At 38.0% G+C, this 12,477-nt stretch overlaps 1 protein-coding gene across 3 annotated transcripts in view; it reads left to right on the top strand.

Moving 5' to 3' along the window:
* The first annotated feature begins 315 nt into the window (after positions 1-315).
* The window catches only part of LOC111868993 (RNA-binding protein lark), a 17,537-nt gene continuing 5,375 nt past the window's right edge, over positions 316-12,477 (top strand). For 2 of the 3 annotated variants that reach the window (XM_023860147.1, XM_023860149.1), the window contains exons 1-8: positions 316-422; positions 4,496-4,678; positions 7,278-7,514; positions 8,430-8,572; positions 9,559-9,603; positions 9,685-9,799; positions 10,412-10,716; positions 10,896-10,940. In XM_023860147.1, the coding sequence (XP_023715915.1) occupies positions 4,535-4,678; positions 7,278-7,514; positions 8,430-8,572; positions 9,559-9,603; positions 9,685-9,799; positions 10,412-10,716; positions 10,896-10,940 (1,034 nt within the window). In that variant the 5' untranslated portion in view covers positions 316-422; positions 4,496-4,534. The remainder of the gene's footprint in view (positions 423-4,495; positions 4,679-7,277; positions 7,515-8,429; positions 8,573-9,558; positions 9,604-9,684; positions 9,800-10,411; positions 10,717-10,895; positions 10,941-12,477) is intronic. The other variant, XM_023860148.1, reaches the window with a different exon arrangement.

The following is a 12,477-nucleotide window of genomic DNA, read 5'->3' as shown; positions in this document are numbered from 1 at the left end:
ACTACTTCAGTGCATTGACCACAATCTGCAAAAAAAGACAGGGCTCATCGTTCTTAGGAATGCAATCCATGTGTTCATTTCTATGGTTCTGTGTCGCAGCGATACGTTGTGTATCTTCAATAGCTCGTTGTCTTCCTCAGGAGTAAAGTAGTTCCAAACTTAATTACAAATTGAATAATGGATTGGCATAAACTTAATTTCATTGAATGGCAAGTGACAGTAACCCTGAAGTTTAGTGTGAAACGATGCAAATAATGCGATGTGTACACTGCCGAGGAAAGCATGGTTTGCATTATCACAGTGTTTGCTACTATGTGTTAATCCGCCCTTGTGTGACGCACCGGGAATTTGTGGGTTGTCGGTGGTTTCGCGTGGTGTTAAGGACTAGGTGTTTTGGCTTAATTTCACATCATTTTGAAGAGGTAAGTGCTTTAAACTCTCATTTGAACACAATTTATGAAAGCTGTATAATTTACTAGGTATATAGCATTATACTTTCATTATACTTATAAGTAATTTGGTCTGGTGTACGTTTGATCGATCCAGTCAAGAATGTTGATTGGAGTCGTCGTTGAGATATCTAGAGTGCTATTTGTGCCGTGGCGTTTATTAAACATATATTACGCGCTATTCCATAAGTAATTAAATATTTAATGGGATAACCAAACTTACAGGAGACCTAGGTAAAGATTTCTAGGTCTACTACGTTATGGCGGAAAACGCCATTCCATGGTTCTTCGATCATTGCAATACGATATCCGCGCATAAGAATAGTAAAACCTTTATTTCCTGAGTAAAAAGTGAACTGATGAGTGTGCGTTAAATTTTTAAATATGGAATATATGATGTCTGAGTGATCAAAATAAAAGCTATATAAGTAGGTTTATTGCACTGGTGCGTGGGAAATCTGTGAACCTTGAAGTTGGACCTTGTTTCCTTTGATCTTTTTGCGAGGCGTCTCGTATGTTTGGTATATGATGAGTTGAATAAGGTGTTTGAAGAAGTAAAGTGGTGTGTTTGGATTTAGATGAAGGAAGGAGTCGACTTTGTATTATTTGCGATTTTTTTTTTGCAGAAAAGTGCTGTTTTGAATGTATTTTCCTCCTCGGTGTACAGTGAATACAGCAGTAGGCCCAGTCGAGGGCAGGTGGTACATTGTGTGTACAATTCGAAGTTGATAAAACTTGTTAGCTAAGATGATGAAGTCTTGGTTGAATCTAGTTTAGACAGCCCTTGTAGGATCAGCGCCTTACCGCAAAAGAGTTCCCCATCCCCTGACCAGTGGTGGGATGAAGTAGTTGTGTTTATGGTTAGAGGTGGTTAGCATTGATTGCAAAATGTGATGATGGTATATGATGAAACTTGCGTATTTTGGTTGGTGCCGACAGGAAAAAAAATAAATGCCAGCCTTTAAAGCTGCAGAGAGTGTTGAAAGAATGCTGGTGGTGGTTTGAGAACCAGTGTTTAGAAAAATGAGGAACATTTTCAGGTGTCAATATTTAATTTTAAAATGTACCCCAGATGGTTTTCAAGCATAATTACTTTCCACATGTGCATGTTCATGACACTCCGTATGCCCAGCTGATAACTCTACTTCTTGCCATGCATGCTATGTAGCATATCTCTTGTTACCTGCTCAGCAGTATCACTTATTGATATCAAATGATCCGTGTCATGAATTTTGGCCATATAAATTAAGTTTTTTATGTAGCCCCAAAAGAAAATCAAGGCTCTTAGTTGGCCACACAATTGGGCTGCCCTTATCAATCTGTCTTCCTTAAAATTGTGCACTGAGAACTTCTGTAGTATCTCTTGAGAAGTGTGATAGTTTTGTGTGTTTGGATACAACACCTGAAATCGTATCATTATTTTTTGTATACAATGTATTTTTGAAAGTGTGAAACACATTGGAGGGTGTGTTATCCATGAGTTAAGATTTTGGGATAATATTGTCAAATTATGAGTAGGAAGGAACTGGTGGCCGGAAGTCAGAAACTGGGGAACTGTGGTGACTTCCCTCTCTGTCCCCTTTTTCCATCACATGGGCCTCTTATGTAGCTAACCTCAGCAGTCCACTCATCCATTACCTATGGGCTCAGACTTCAGTTATGTAGTTTTAGATAAACTGTAATAACAGCAGATGATGTAACTATTTGAATGTCACATATAATGAAGCATGCTGATAAAATCAGAATGTAAACCAATATCTTGTCCTGAAGAGTTCTGTCTTCTGTGATATAATGCAGTGAAGTTAGGCATTGAATTTCAGTCGACTGAAAAATGTCATATCTCAGAAGATAGAACTTTTTGTAACCACTGCTGTGAGAACCTGAAATCCTACACAATATGTTTTTTTTATGCAGAAAGGTTTTCACAGAAGTGCGTGATTCTGAAGTTACCTGATATTAATCTTCAGTCTTTTAGATCACTTCAGTCCTGAAATCTCAATTTCATGCTAGAAATGGTTGTTACCCCTTCAGCCATCTTTTCAGCTCAACTGATGGTCATGGAAATTGTTGTTACATTTGGAGGGGAGAGAGAGAGAGAAAATGAGGCAGTGACCATGCAAAGGATGGGGATGCACTGTGTGAATTTTAAGTTCAAAACATGCCAAATGCTGGGTTTGTCCTTTCATCTTTAGGGATTTTATGCACAGGGATGTTTACTTCCCTAATGGGGTGTCTGATCAGAAGTGTGTGTTTTCAATCTGCAGTCTTCGTTAGGATTATATGTTTGTTGGAATTAGAAGTTTGGAGATTGGTGTAAAGGTTTTCTTTTTCTGTTGCATAGTGTTGTACTGTGTTTGAACAACAAAGTGTGTGATATCTAAAGATTTGTTTGATTACAACCTACATGTGGTTTTAATAAATGTAAAGCTAACGTTCCCATGCAATGATGATTTATAAGATGTGTGGAAGTAAAGCCCCATGTATTTTTAACCTCATTAGATGGAGTGTTAGAAACTGTCATATAAATAAATGTTCATCTTCTGGCTGTTGGAGCCTTTCACATTTGATTATGAATAATTAACTCCATGGAGCACAGTCATTTGTGAGAAGCTTAAAGTCACTCGGCTACTCCAGAAATTCCCCAAGATTCATTATCATGTTCAGGAGCCCACCACCAAACCATCCCGAACTCCCCAATCCAAGTCTGCATTTCATTACCCTAACAATAATTTGTGACTACAAATTCTGATACTCTTCAGTTGGGTTTTCTGTAGTTTATAGATATTTCTCTCTCCAAGGTCCCAGAATTTTTTAATCCTGTTCTCCAGACACTGTGACTGTTCTTTCCTTAGGGAGAGGAAACCAAGTTTTATAAATGCCCTTCATTTAGTTGTCATGTGTATTACCACCCAAAGGGCCACATACAGCCATTGGAGGTGGTGTCAATGGAAGTGGAGAAGTTGACATATAAGTCTCCATTAAAAATTCGGGGATGTTCTTAAAACAAGGAAAAACTGATCTTATAATTTTGTGCCCTGTTTGTGAAGCTTACAGATATTACAGTATACTCTTACACAGACTGTCCTTTAATTTTATCCTGGTGATGGTCAGTAACATAGTGGAACTGCCTGTGTCTTGTGGAATAAAGTTTGTGTGAAAGTATATCGTAATCATTTCTAAGTGAAGGATGACTTGTGGAGTTATCTTGTTATAGAGAAATGATAAAGCCATAGATGAAAGATTTTATGTTGTATAAATTTAGTTTGCCAGTCACTTTCTTTAATTCATCAGAATTGATTTTGTACCAACTTCTTCTATATTGATCTCATCATTTACTGAGCTAGTTTGTATAGATGTCTAGATAAGAGCATTCAAGGAAGTATCGTTATTAAGTCCCTGAGGGTTGTAATAAGGACTTGCAGTCTTAGGTTGGGTAGTCTGAATGGTTACCACCTGTGTGGTCTGGTGGTCAGAGTTCTTGGTCACAGATCCAAAGGTCCAGGGTTCGATTCCCAGCTCTGCCAGATTTTCTGAGAAGTAATGGGTCTGGAACAGGGTCCACTCAGCCTCGTGAGGATAATTGAGTATCTTCAAGGAAATAGCGGCTCCGGTCTGGAAAACAGAAATTAACGACCATGGGGATCCGTTGCCCTGACCACGTGAGATCCTCTGTGTGCAAAAGTTGGCACTAACTCGCCAACAAGCAGAGGTCGCTTGGTCGGTATAGTTCGCTTGCGGACTCAAGCCATGGAGTTTAGTTTAGTTTATTTAGTCTGAATGGTTATGTTACAGAGTAAAATAATAAGGATGAAAATGTTTCTTTGGTGAGAAGGTGTTGACAGTTGCCAGGTTGTAAAATAGCAGCTGGAGAAATAAAGTGTACTATGAATGTTGCATTGTAGAGGAAAAGTCTGGCAAGAATAGCAATGAAAAATGAAGGGATCTAGAATCAGGTGTTACATTATTGGTAAATGCATTTAAGAGTCAGCTTCTCCATATGGTGAAAACAGTCAACAGAAAATAACTTGTAATTTTTTTTCTTTCAGGATTTTGAATTGTAAATCGGTTCGTTTATATTTTGCATCATGCCTGGCTTTAGCAGTGTAGGCACATTCAAGATCTTCATTGGCAATTTGGCTGACAAGACAACAACTGCTGACATTAAACCATTGTTTGAAAAATATGGAAAGGTTGTGGAATGTGATGTTGTTAAAAATTACGGGTTTGTTGTAAGTAGTTCATCTGTATAATCTGTGATTTTATAGTTTATACTCTATGTGTATACTGTTAATGATTTTTCATGAAAGCAGTTAATTGAATTTTTGCAGAATCTGGGGATGTTTCCAAATGATGTGAGGTTTGGTACAGAGTGTTCTGCACTGATTTAAAAAAAATATATTTTCCAAATAATTTGTAAGATAGTGTAAGAACTTGCTCCCAGCTCTTTAAATATTGTATTACTTCAGATATAAGATGCCCTCAAATTTAAGATGCATCCAGTTTTTGAATGTGGGCTTTAGGAAGAAAATTACAAAGGTACACATTCCTCGAATTCAAGATCTCAGTTTTTCAGTAGGAAAAAATGTGTAAATTGTGCATCTCTATATATTTGAAGCAATACAGTGTTAATTAAATGTATGTGAATTCCATGTTACTGTAGGCACTGAAATATTCACCAAGCAAAAGGCGAATGAATGATTTAAGACTGTTAAGTTTTCCATTTTTTTTAAGACCCAGTTGCTACTAAATGAAGCAGAGTGCAGCAACCTCTGGACCATAGATGTGTTCCAGAGCATGTGGCCTTAATCTTCGATTGCTAATAGCTTTATGAAAGCAGAATATGTAAGACATAGTTGAGAAATATATTTAATATCCTTATGAGAGGCATAAAGTGGGCACGCGGTAGCGAAGTTGGTTGAGGGGCTATGCTACAAGCCGGAACGTCGCGGGCTCAAGTCCCGATGAGGTCATTGGATTTTTTCAGTTGACCTAATCCTTCCAACTGCACTAGTACCTGGGTTTTACTCAGCCTCTGACAGAAATGAGTACCAGGAATTAATTACATTTTCCTGGGGAGTAAAGCGTGGCCGGCCTGTAAGGCTGACAACCTTACCGCCATATTTGAGCCGATTGTCTAGATAGTGTGGTACCCTCAACGTGTCACAACCCTATGGGCCTTCATGGCCTGGTACAGGGATAGCTTTACTTTAGTTTTACTTACAACAGGCATAAAATGCCGTGTAATTGTGGCCGTCTCTGATATGACTAGAAGCTGAACTAAAACAAGTTTTTAATACTTCATGACAATCAAGTGTTGTTACTCTTTTACGTATTCCTAATAACCTGTTTTTTAATCAGCAGTATGCTGTGACCTGTTTGTTTCCTGTCAACTTCAGCAGCTTGTTCATGTCAAATATTTGAACCTCATTTTTGTAAAGTATTTTTATGTTTGAAGGGATACATAGTAGTGCAGTTGCTTGAGGTACCATGCTACAAGCTGGAAGGTCATGGGTTCAATTCCCATTGAGGTCATTGGATTTTTCAATTGACCTAATCCTTCCAGCCGCACTATGGCCCTGGGGTCGACTCAGTCTCTAACAGAAATAAGTACCAGGAATCTTCCTGGGGTTAAAGAATTGCTGGTGTGTAAGGCTGAAAAACTCAGTCGTCTGTGAGCCGATTGTCTAGAACACTGTTTCTCAATCACTGTGCCATGGCTCGGTACCAGGCCCTGGCATCAATTATACCGGGCCCTCATCTTATAAAAAATAATTTACAGTGCTGTGTTCTCACAAATGTTAAGAACCACTGGTCTGGAAAATGTGGGAACTTCAATGTGTCACAGCCCAGTGGGCTTCCACAGGCTGTTACAGGGATAGCTTTACTTTCTTAATGTTTGAACATTTACAGATACCATTGCTTTTAAGTGACATAAAACTTTTTGAGGATTGCTATCATATGGGGTGTATTGCTGTTTAGTATGGTAAAAGTTTACTGGTGGTTTGGAGGAGTGTACTGCATCTGAAAAGATTGTAAACTTGTACCTGACTTTGTGGAGTGACATCCCGGAAAATGGTATCATATTAGCATTGTGTAAACCTCATATCTCACAGAAAACTGCTTGCTGAGTTTATTTAGCTTAACACTTATGTATCTGTAAATTGTAATTTCATTCCCATTACTAAATGTGATATAGCAAAAAAGTTGCTAAAGGACAAAGCTTCAGAAAAGGGCAGATGAGTTTGGATACTTTAGTGAATCCAGTTATATCAGAATTAATTTTACCACCAGTTTTCTTTCTGTGTTGAAAGTGCTGATATACCCTGTTTGCACTAAACCTTTTAGTCACATGCCAAAAATCATGTCAGTCGTGAATGAGAAATACAAGTGAAGGTCTGTATATTCTGTTGTACTGTATTAAACTTGGACCGAAATGTGAATGCTTGAGTTTGAAGGTTACATGTGGTCTCCACAGTACAAAAACTGAAGAAAGCAATTACCAGTCATCTTCACCATCCCAGCTGCAAATAAGAATACAGATATTTCAGGAAATGTGTATGACCTCTTGTAGAGGGAGAAAATCAATTTTAAATTCATCCATTACAGAAACCAAAAATATATACATAAAGATGCAATTATGTTCTTTTAGTGTGCGTATGGTGAGGAAATTGTTTTTTCTTGTTTCTGGCAAGGAGCATCAAGCAGTAATGGGAGTGTTGTTTTGCCAGTAGGAAAAATCGTGAAGATTATTGTAGAATATAGATTGACTTTTTATGTTATTAAAATTCTTGTTTCTTGATTTGGTGTTATATAAATTTTAACTTCCAGCATATGGAACATGAAGAGGCTGGTAGAGATGCCATTCAGAATCTGAATGGTTATTTGGTCCATAACCAAGCCATCAAAGTTGAGGCTGCTACAAGTCGCAAGGGTCCCCAGACTCCTACAACAAAGATTTTTGTAGGAAATCTGACTGATAATACAAAAGCTCCTCAAGTGCGTGCGCTCTTTGCCAAATATGGCACAGTTCTGGAATGTGACATAGTCAGGAATTATGGTTTTGTGGTGAGTATTCCGAGTGCCAGAGTTACAGTATACTCTCGATTGTCCAGTTCGTTGTATTTCCATTCTCCCATATAGGTGTGTTGACAGCCCTGCAGAGTGCCTTCTAAGTTGACTCATTGCGTCTTAATGCATGTACTGACTCAAAAACTACTGGATAAATTGTCGTGAAAATAGATATTGAAGAATTTTGTGGAGAATTGTCAAGCCATTTCATTTTTAATTTATGTTGGATGAATGTAATGGCTACTTTACAGTAAGATGTACACATGTTCCTGCACGTAGTCTTGAGAGTAATGTGCTAAATATTTCATTGGAGTGAAAACCTTTTGAACAGAAATGTTAAAAGTGGATGCATTTTGTGTTCAGTCCTCTGTTTCTACAGGTTTTGTAGCTAATTGAATAAGTTGGATATAGTACATTTCAAAATTTTTATATTCAACAATCACCATGGGGTCTCCTGATCACACACAAAATGGGATTTATTTATTCTTTTCTCATATTCATACATATTTTCCCTTTTTTACTATAGAGTACGCAGTATTTAAATTTCACCGTGAGGTTCTTCAGAATCTACGCTTTAATTTACAGCCATTTCTGAACTTCATATATATATATGGCATGAAGAAAATGCCCCTCTCCTCAGTCTTAAAAGCAAAAGATTATGTATGTATGTATGATTTGAGATGTTGTGACACATGGTAATGTGAGCCCTTATTGTGTGAGAGGCCACTGCACTGCCAGCATTTTGGAGTTATATGCTACTTTTTCACCGGGCCATCATAAACAGGACCCACATTTGACAGATTATCATTAACTTCTCATGTGGAGTGATTTTTGCTGGTAAGGTTTCGTTATAAAAGCGCAGTTTACAGTTATGCTGTTGGGTGTCTGATGTTCAGCTTCTTTTCTCAACAGCATATTGAGTCAAGTGATGCAGTGAATGATGCAATAAAGGAGTTGAATGGTTTTGTTGTTGATGGACAGCCAATGAAAGTTCAGGTTTCTACAAGCAGAGTACGTCAGAGACCTGGGATGGGGGATCCAGAACAATGCTACAGGTACAGGAGACTGTAATTCTGAGACGTATCTCTTGACAGTTTATGGAAATTTATGAATGTAATGTTAAAAATCCTTACTGAAGTATGAAATTTCTGTATCGAGATTTTCACCCACAGCGTGAATTTAATTTATATTATGTCTTCCCTGTCCCCATCTTAGAAAACTAAACCATTTTCTCCATAATTCAAGATCAGCTTTAGGCATTGGAAAATGTGAGAAGCCAGCAGAAATGTGAAAATTGGCTGCTGTTAAAAAAAGTTTCTGAATTTTGTTCAGATAAGCAGGGAAGGAAGATCAAAACGTTTTTCAAATGTCAAGTGCTCTTATAGAGAATAAAGAAGTAAGTCCTTTATTCCTGTTTAGTGTGGGGTCATAATATCTAAAATCATAGTAGTAGTAATGTTGTGGTGTTTAACGTGGTTGTAAATTGCTATAACTGTTGATATTTTAAAATTCTCTACACTGACAGTCCATGTGACCAGTTCTATCAGAAGCATTACATTTTTGTTCATATCATACATTACTCTCCTAAAAACTGCTTTCCTTTTTTGAAGTAGCAAGTTATACATTCTTGCAATGCCAGAATCGCTTACTGATATCTGAGAATGCAAGATAAAGCTATTCCTTTAATAGGCCATGGGTGCAATAAGGTTGTGAGACGTTAAGACTACCACATTTTCTAGACACTCAGCTCAGAGATGGTGGTGAGGTCAGCCTTACATGCTGGCCGCCCCCTTAACCCAAGGAAGATTTTATGTTAGGTACTTAGTTGACCCTATGGCCACAGTGTGTTTGTAAGGATTAGGTCAATTGAAAATGTAGTGATCTCATTGGAAATCAAACCCATGACCTTCTGGCTTGTAGCATAGTGCCTGAAGGAACTACGCTATCCCGTCCCCCTATATCTGAGCATGAATTGAAATGTTTCAGGTTTTGTATGTTGCAGCATGCGCATTTTCATGAACACAATAATTTACTGTTATAGGTGTGGAAGAGGTGGACATTGGTCAAAGGAATGTCCAAAGACAGGGTGAGTACAAATGTTTTCAGGCTGTATTTAGTAATTACTTTTATTTTTGAATTGTGTACAATTTCACACACATCTTTCTAGGTTGGGTCCTGACAGGAATGGGTTTAGGGATCGCATGTTTGGACGTGAGCCATATCCTCCTCCACCACCGCCACCATTCCTCCGTGACCGCATGATGGGAAGATTTGCTGTGAGGGTAAGTTTCTGGAATATGGAACATGTTTGTTGTTCAGTATATTCGTATCCATTAAAAATGGGTTTTGTGTGGGCAATATGGCATTTTTTTGTTTAAGGCATGTTGAAACAGGTAAAAAGGCTCCACTTAAGGGTTAGGGGAACAGTACGTGTTTGAAATATTCATATGCTAAAATGTATTTTATTGTCATACATAAATGTGTTATTGTTTCACAGTAACCAGGATTTAACATGTCACTAAATTGCAGGGGGTTGAAGACAGTATAGAGACACTGAAAGCATTTGGAACCCTTTGGTGCCACTTTGACCATATTGAGGTCAGTTTCCATATTCTTGAGCTGTTCCAAAATTCAATCCTGTATGAAAGTTTCTGTGCCCTCAGAAGCATTACATCCAGTAAATAGGCTGTTCCATGAGTCTGATCAGATTGCCTTGCCATTAAATCTGACCCATGTCTATTTTAAAACTTAAAAATTTTGTAAGGAAAGTTTTGTATTATCTTAGTAGACCTTCAGCATATGATACCGTATGTATGTTGTTATAAGTGGCCATTATTGTATATGTGTATTTCAGAGAATGTTGGTTGCATGTAATACTAGTTTTTTATTGGCAGGATGGTTTCTATGATGGCTATTATGAACGCAGTCGCTTTGATGAATCCCGGGAAATCTTTGATCGTCGCTTCCCACCCCTTCCTCCCCGTGATATTGGACCATCTCTACGAGGACGTGACTTCTTGCCGCCACCTCCCCTTCCTCCCAGGCCTCGTGATCCTCTGCCCCCACCCCCACCATTGGGACTACGTGGCCCATCCAGTTCATTGAGAGATTCGTCATCATTTGATCGTGGCAGTTCAGACTATGGTATATTCAGTCGCCGCTCACCATCTGCTTCGGCAACACCACCAAACAGATTCAGGTGATCATTGCATTAACCATGTTGATTAGATACTGATTAATATCAGGTAATTTGTATGCAGAAATAAGTATTGACATGTTATTATGCTCCAAAGAAGAGTTTTGTATTACTCTGTGCTTGTATAGCAGTAGAGTGATACGCAGAAGTGTTTAGTAATATTGATGTTTACTGTTTTCTAGCCGTCTGTATGAGGATTTCAGCCGCGACAGTTTTGATGACAGGAGGTGAGTTAAGGGTTTGTGGTAACTGTGATACATATGGCTTATTTGGGTAATATATTTACTTTGCATTTACTCCTTTTTACTTTTTCCTCTGGGGTTGAAAGATTACATATTTTTGACACTTTTGGGGAAGAAAATGTTCCTCTGATGCCCATCACGAAACTCTGAAGGATGACAACATTTTTTTATGATGGTGTGCATGTTTTGACTGTGAAGTGGTGTAATGTTTGTGAATGTAAGTAATATGTGTAAAAGTGAATGCTTTTTTAATTGCCCTTACTGCTTTGTACAGTACAACTTTGTTGTAAATAGCACATAATTTTTAACAAATACAAATTTAGATTGGTCGGTTCAAGAAACTGGTTCATCTAGTTATATCAGTGCTAATATTATATCCAGCAAATGGCAGTAGTCAAGTGACCCATTTCATTCCTGGAATTGCTTATATGTGATCATGAAACTTGCACTGATGCTTTCACCGTGTTTGATAATATCTTGTTCAGTTGTACACATCACCCCTTCACTATGCAACCATGATAGGGATGATGAAAAGTAATAATTTACCCCATTTGTGCCAAAAAAATAAGATGTCATTACATCAAACTTCAGAACTTTATAGACTAGTGGCATGATACCATATTTGCTTTAAACTGACTTGCTATAAAGATGTTTTGCAATTCTTCAGCACTTTTGAAAGGCCTTCTTTGTATCAGCATGTTTGACCATGTGCTTAGAAGTGATTCTGGTTGTAATTCAGATGATGCATTAGATTTTCACTAAAATAAAATGGGTGTTTTGCATTATGTAGATGTTTTATTTTGACGGGGAAGCCTCTTGGTATATATCCAGTTAAAGATAATAATAATGCATTAACTTTTACTTACTTATACATCCATATGCTGATCATGTTATACACTGTTATTAAAAATTTTGTTTAATGGAACAGAATTTTGCTCATGTATGTCTTGCAGGCATCTTGAGGGTAGGTTCTCTGTGATTTATTTGTAGTTATTTTACTCACTTTGAAAGGATGGGTTGAAAGAACAGCAAAGTCCTAAAATCATTACAGCTCTTCTTCCTTTGTTGGTCCACAGAACTGTCTAAAGACACTTTAGAAATTTCCCTACTTCATTGGTACTTCTGTAGAAGGAACACTTCCTCAGCCTTGTTACTGTTTTAAGGTTTTAATACAGTGCGTACAATCAAGTGCGCGCCGCGGCTGCAATTTGCCATGAGTCATACCACCGCAGAACGGATGCAACTCCTCCCCGCGACTGCAGTGCTCCTACGCCGATGGTTGCATAATCGGAACCCGAGGTTGCATTAAACAGTCAGTCTTTGTCTTGCTGTGGAAGTGGAGTGGAATGTTTACAGCTGTCGACAGACGGTGGAAATGAAGTTCACTATTAAACAGCGTGTGTTTATTGTCGAAACTATTGCAAGGAAAAACATTTACAGAAAATTCGCACGTAGGTTTCGTCAGAAATATCCTGACTCGCCAGTTCCCACAAAGTCGTGTGTAAACAGGCTTCTGAAAAAG

This window comes from Cryptotermes secundus, unplaced genomic scaffold (genome assembly GCF_002891405.2).
Source record: "Cryptotermes secundus unplaced genomic scaffold, Csec_1.0 scaffold70, whole genome shotgun sequence".
NCBI classification, from domain to species: domain Eukaryota; kingdom Metazoa; phylum Arthropoda; class Insecta; order Blattodea; family Kalotermitidae; genus Cryptotermes; species Cryptotermes secundus.
This window is presented reverse-complemented; position numbering and strand designations above follow the sequence as displayed.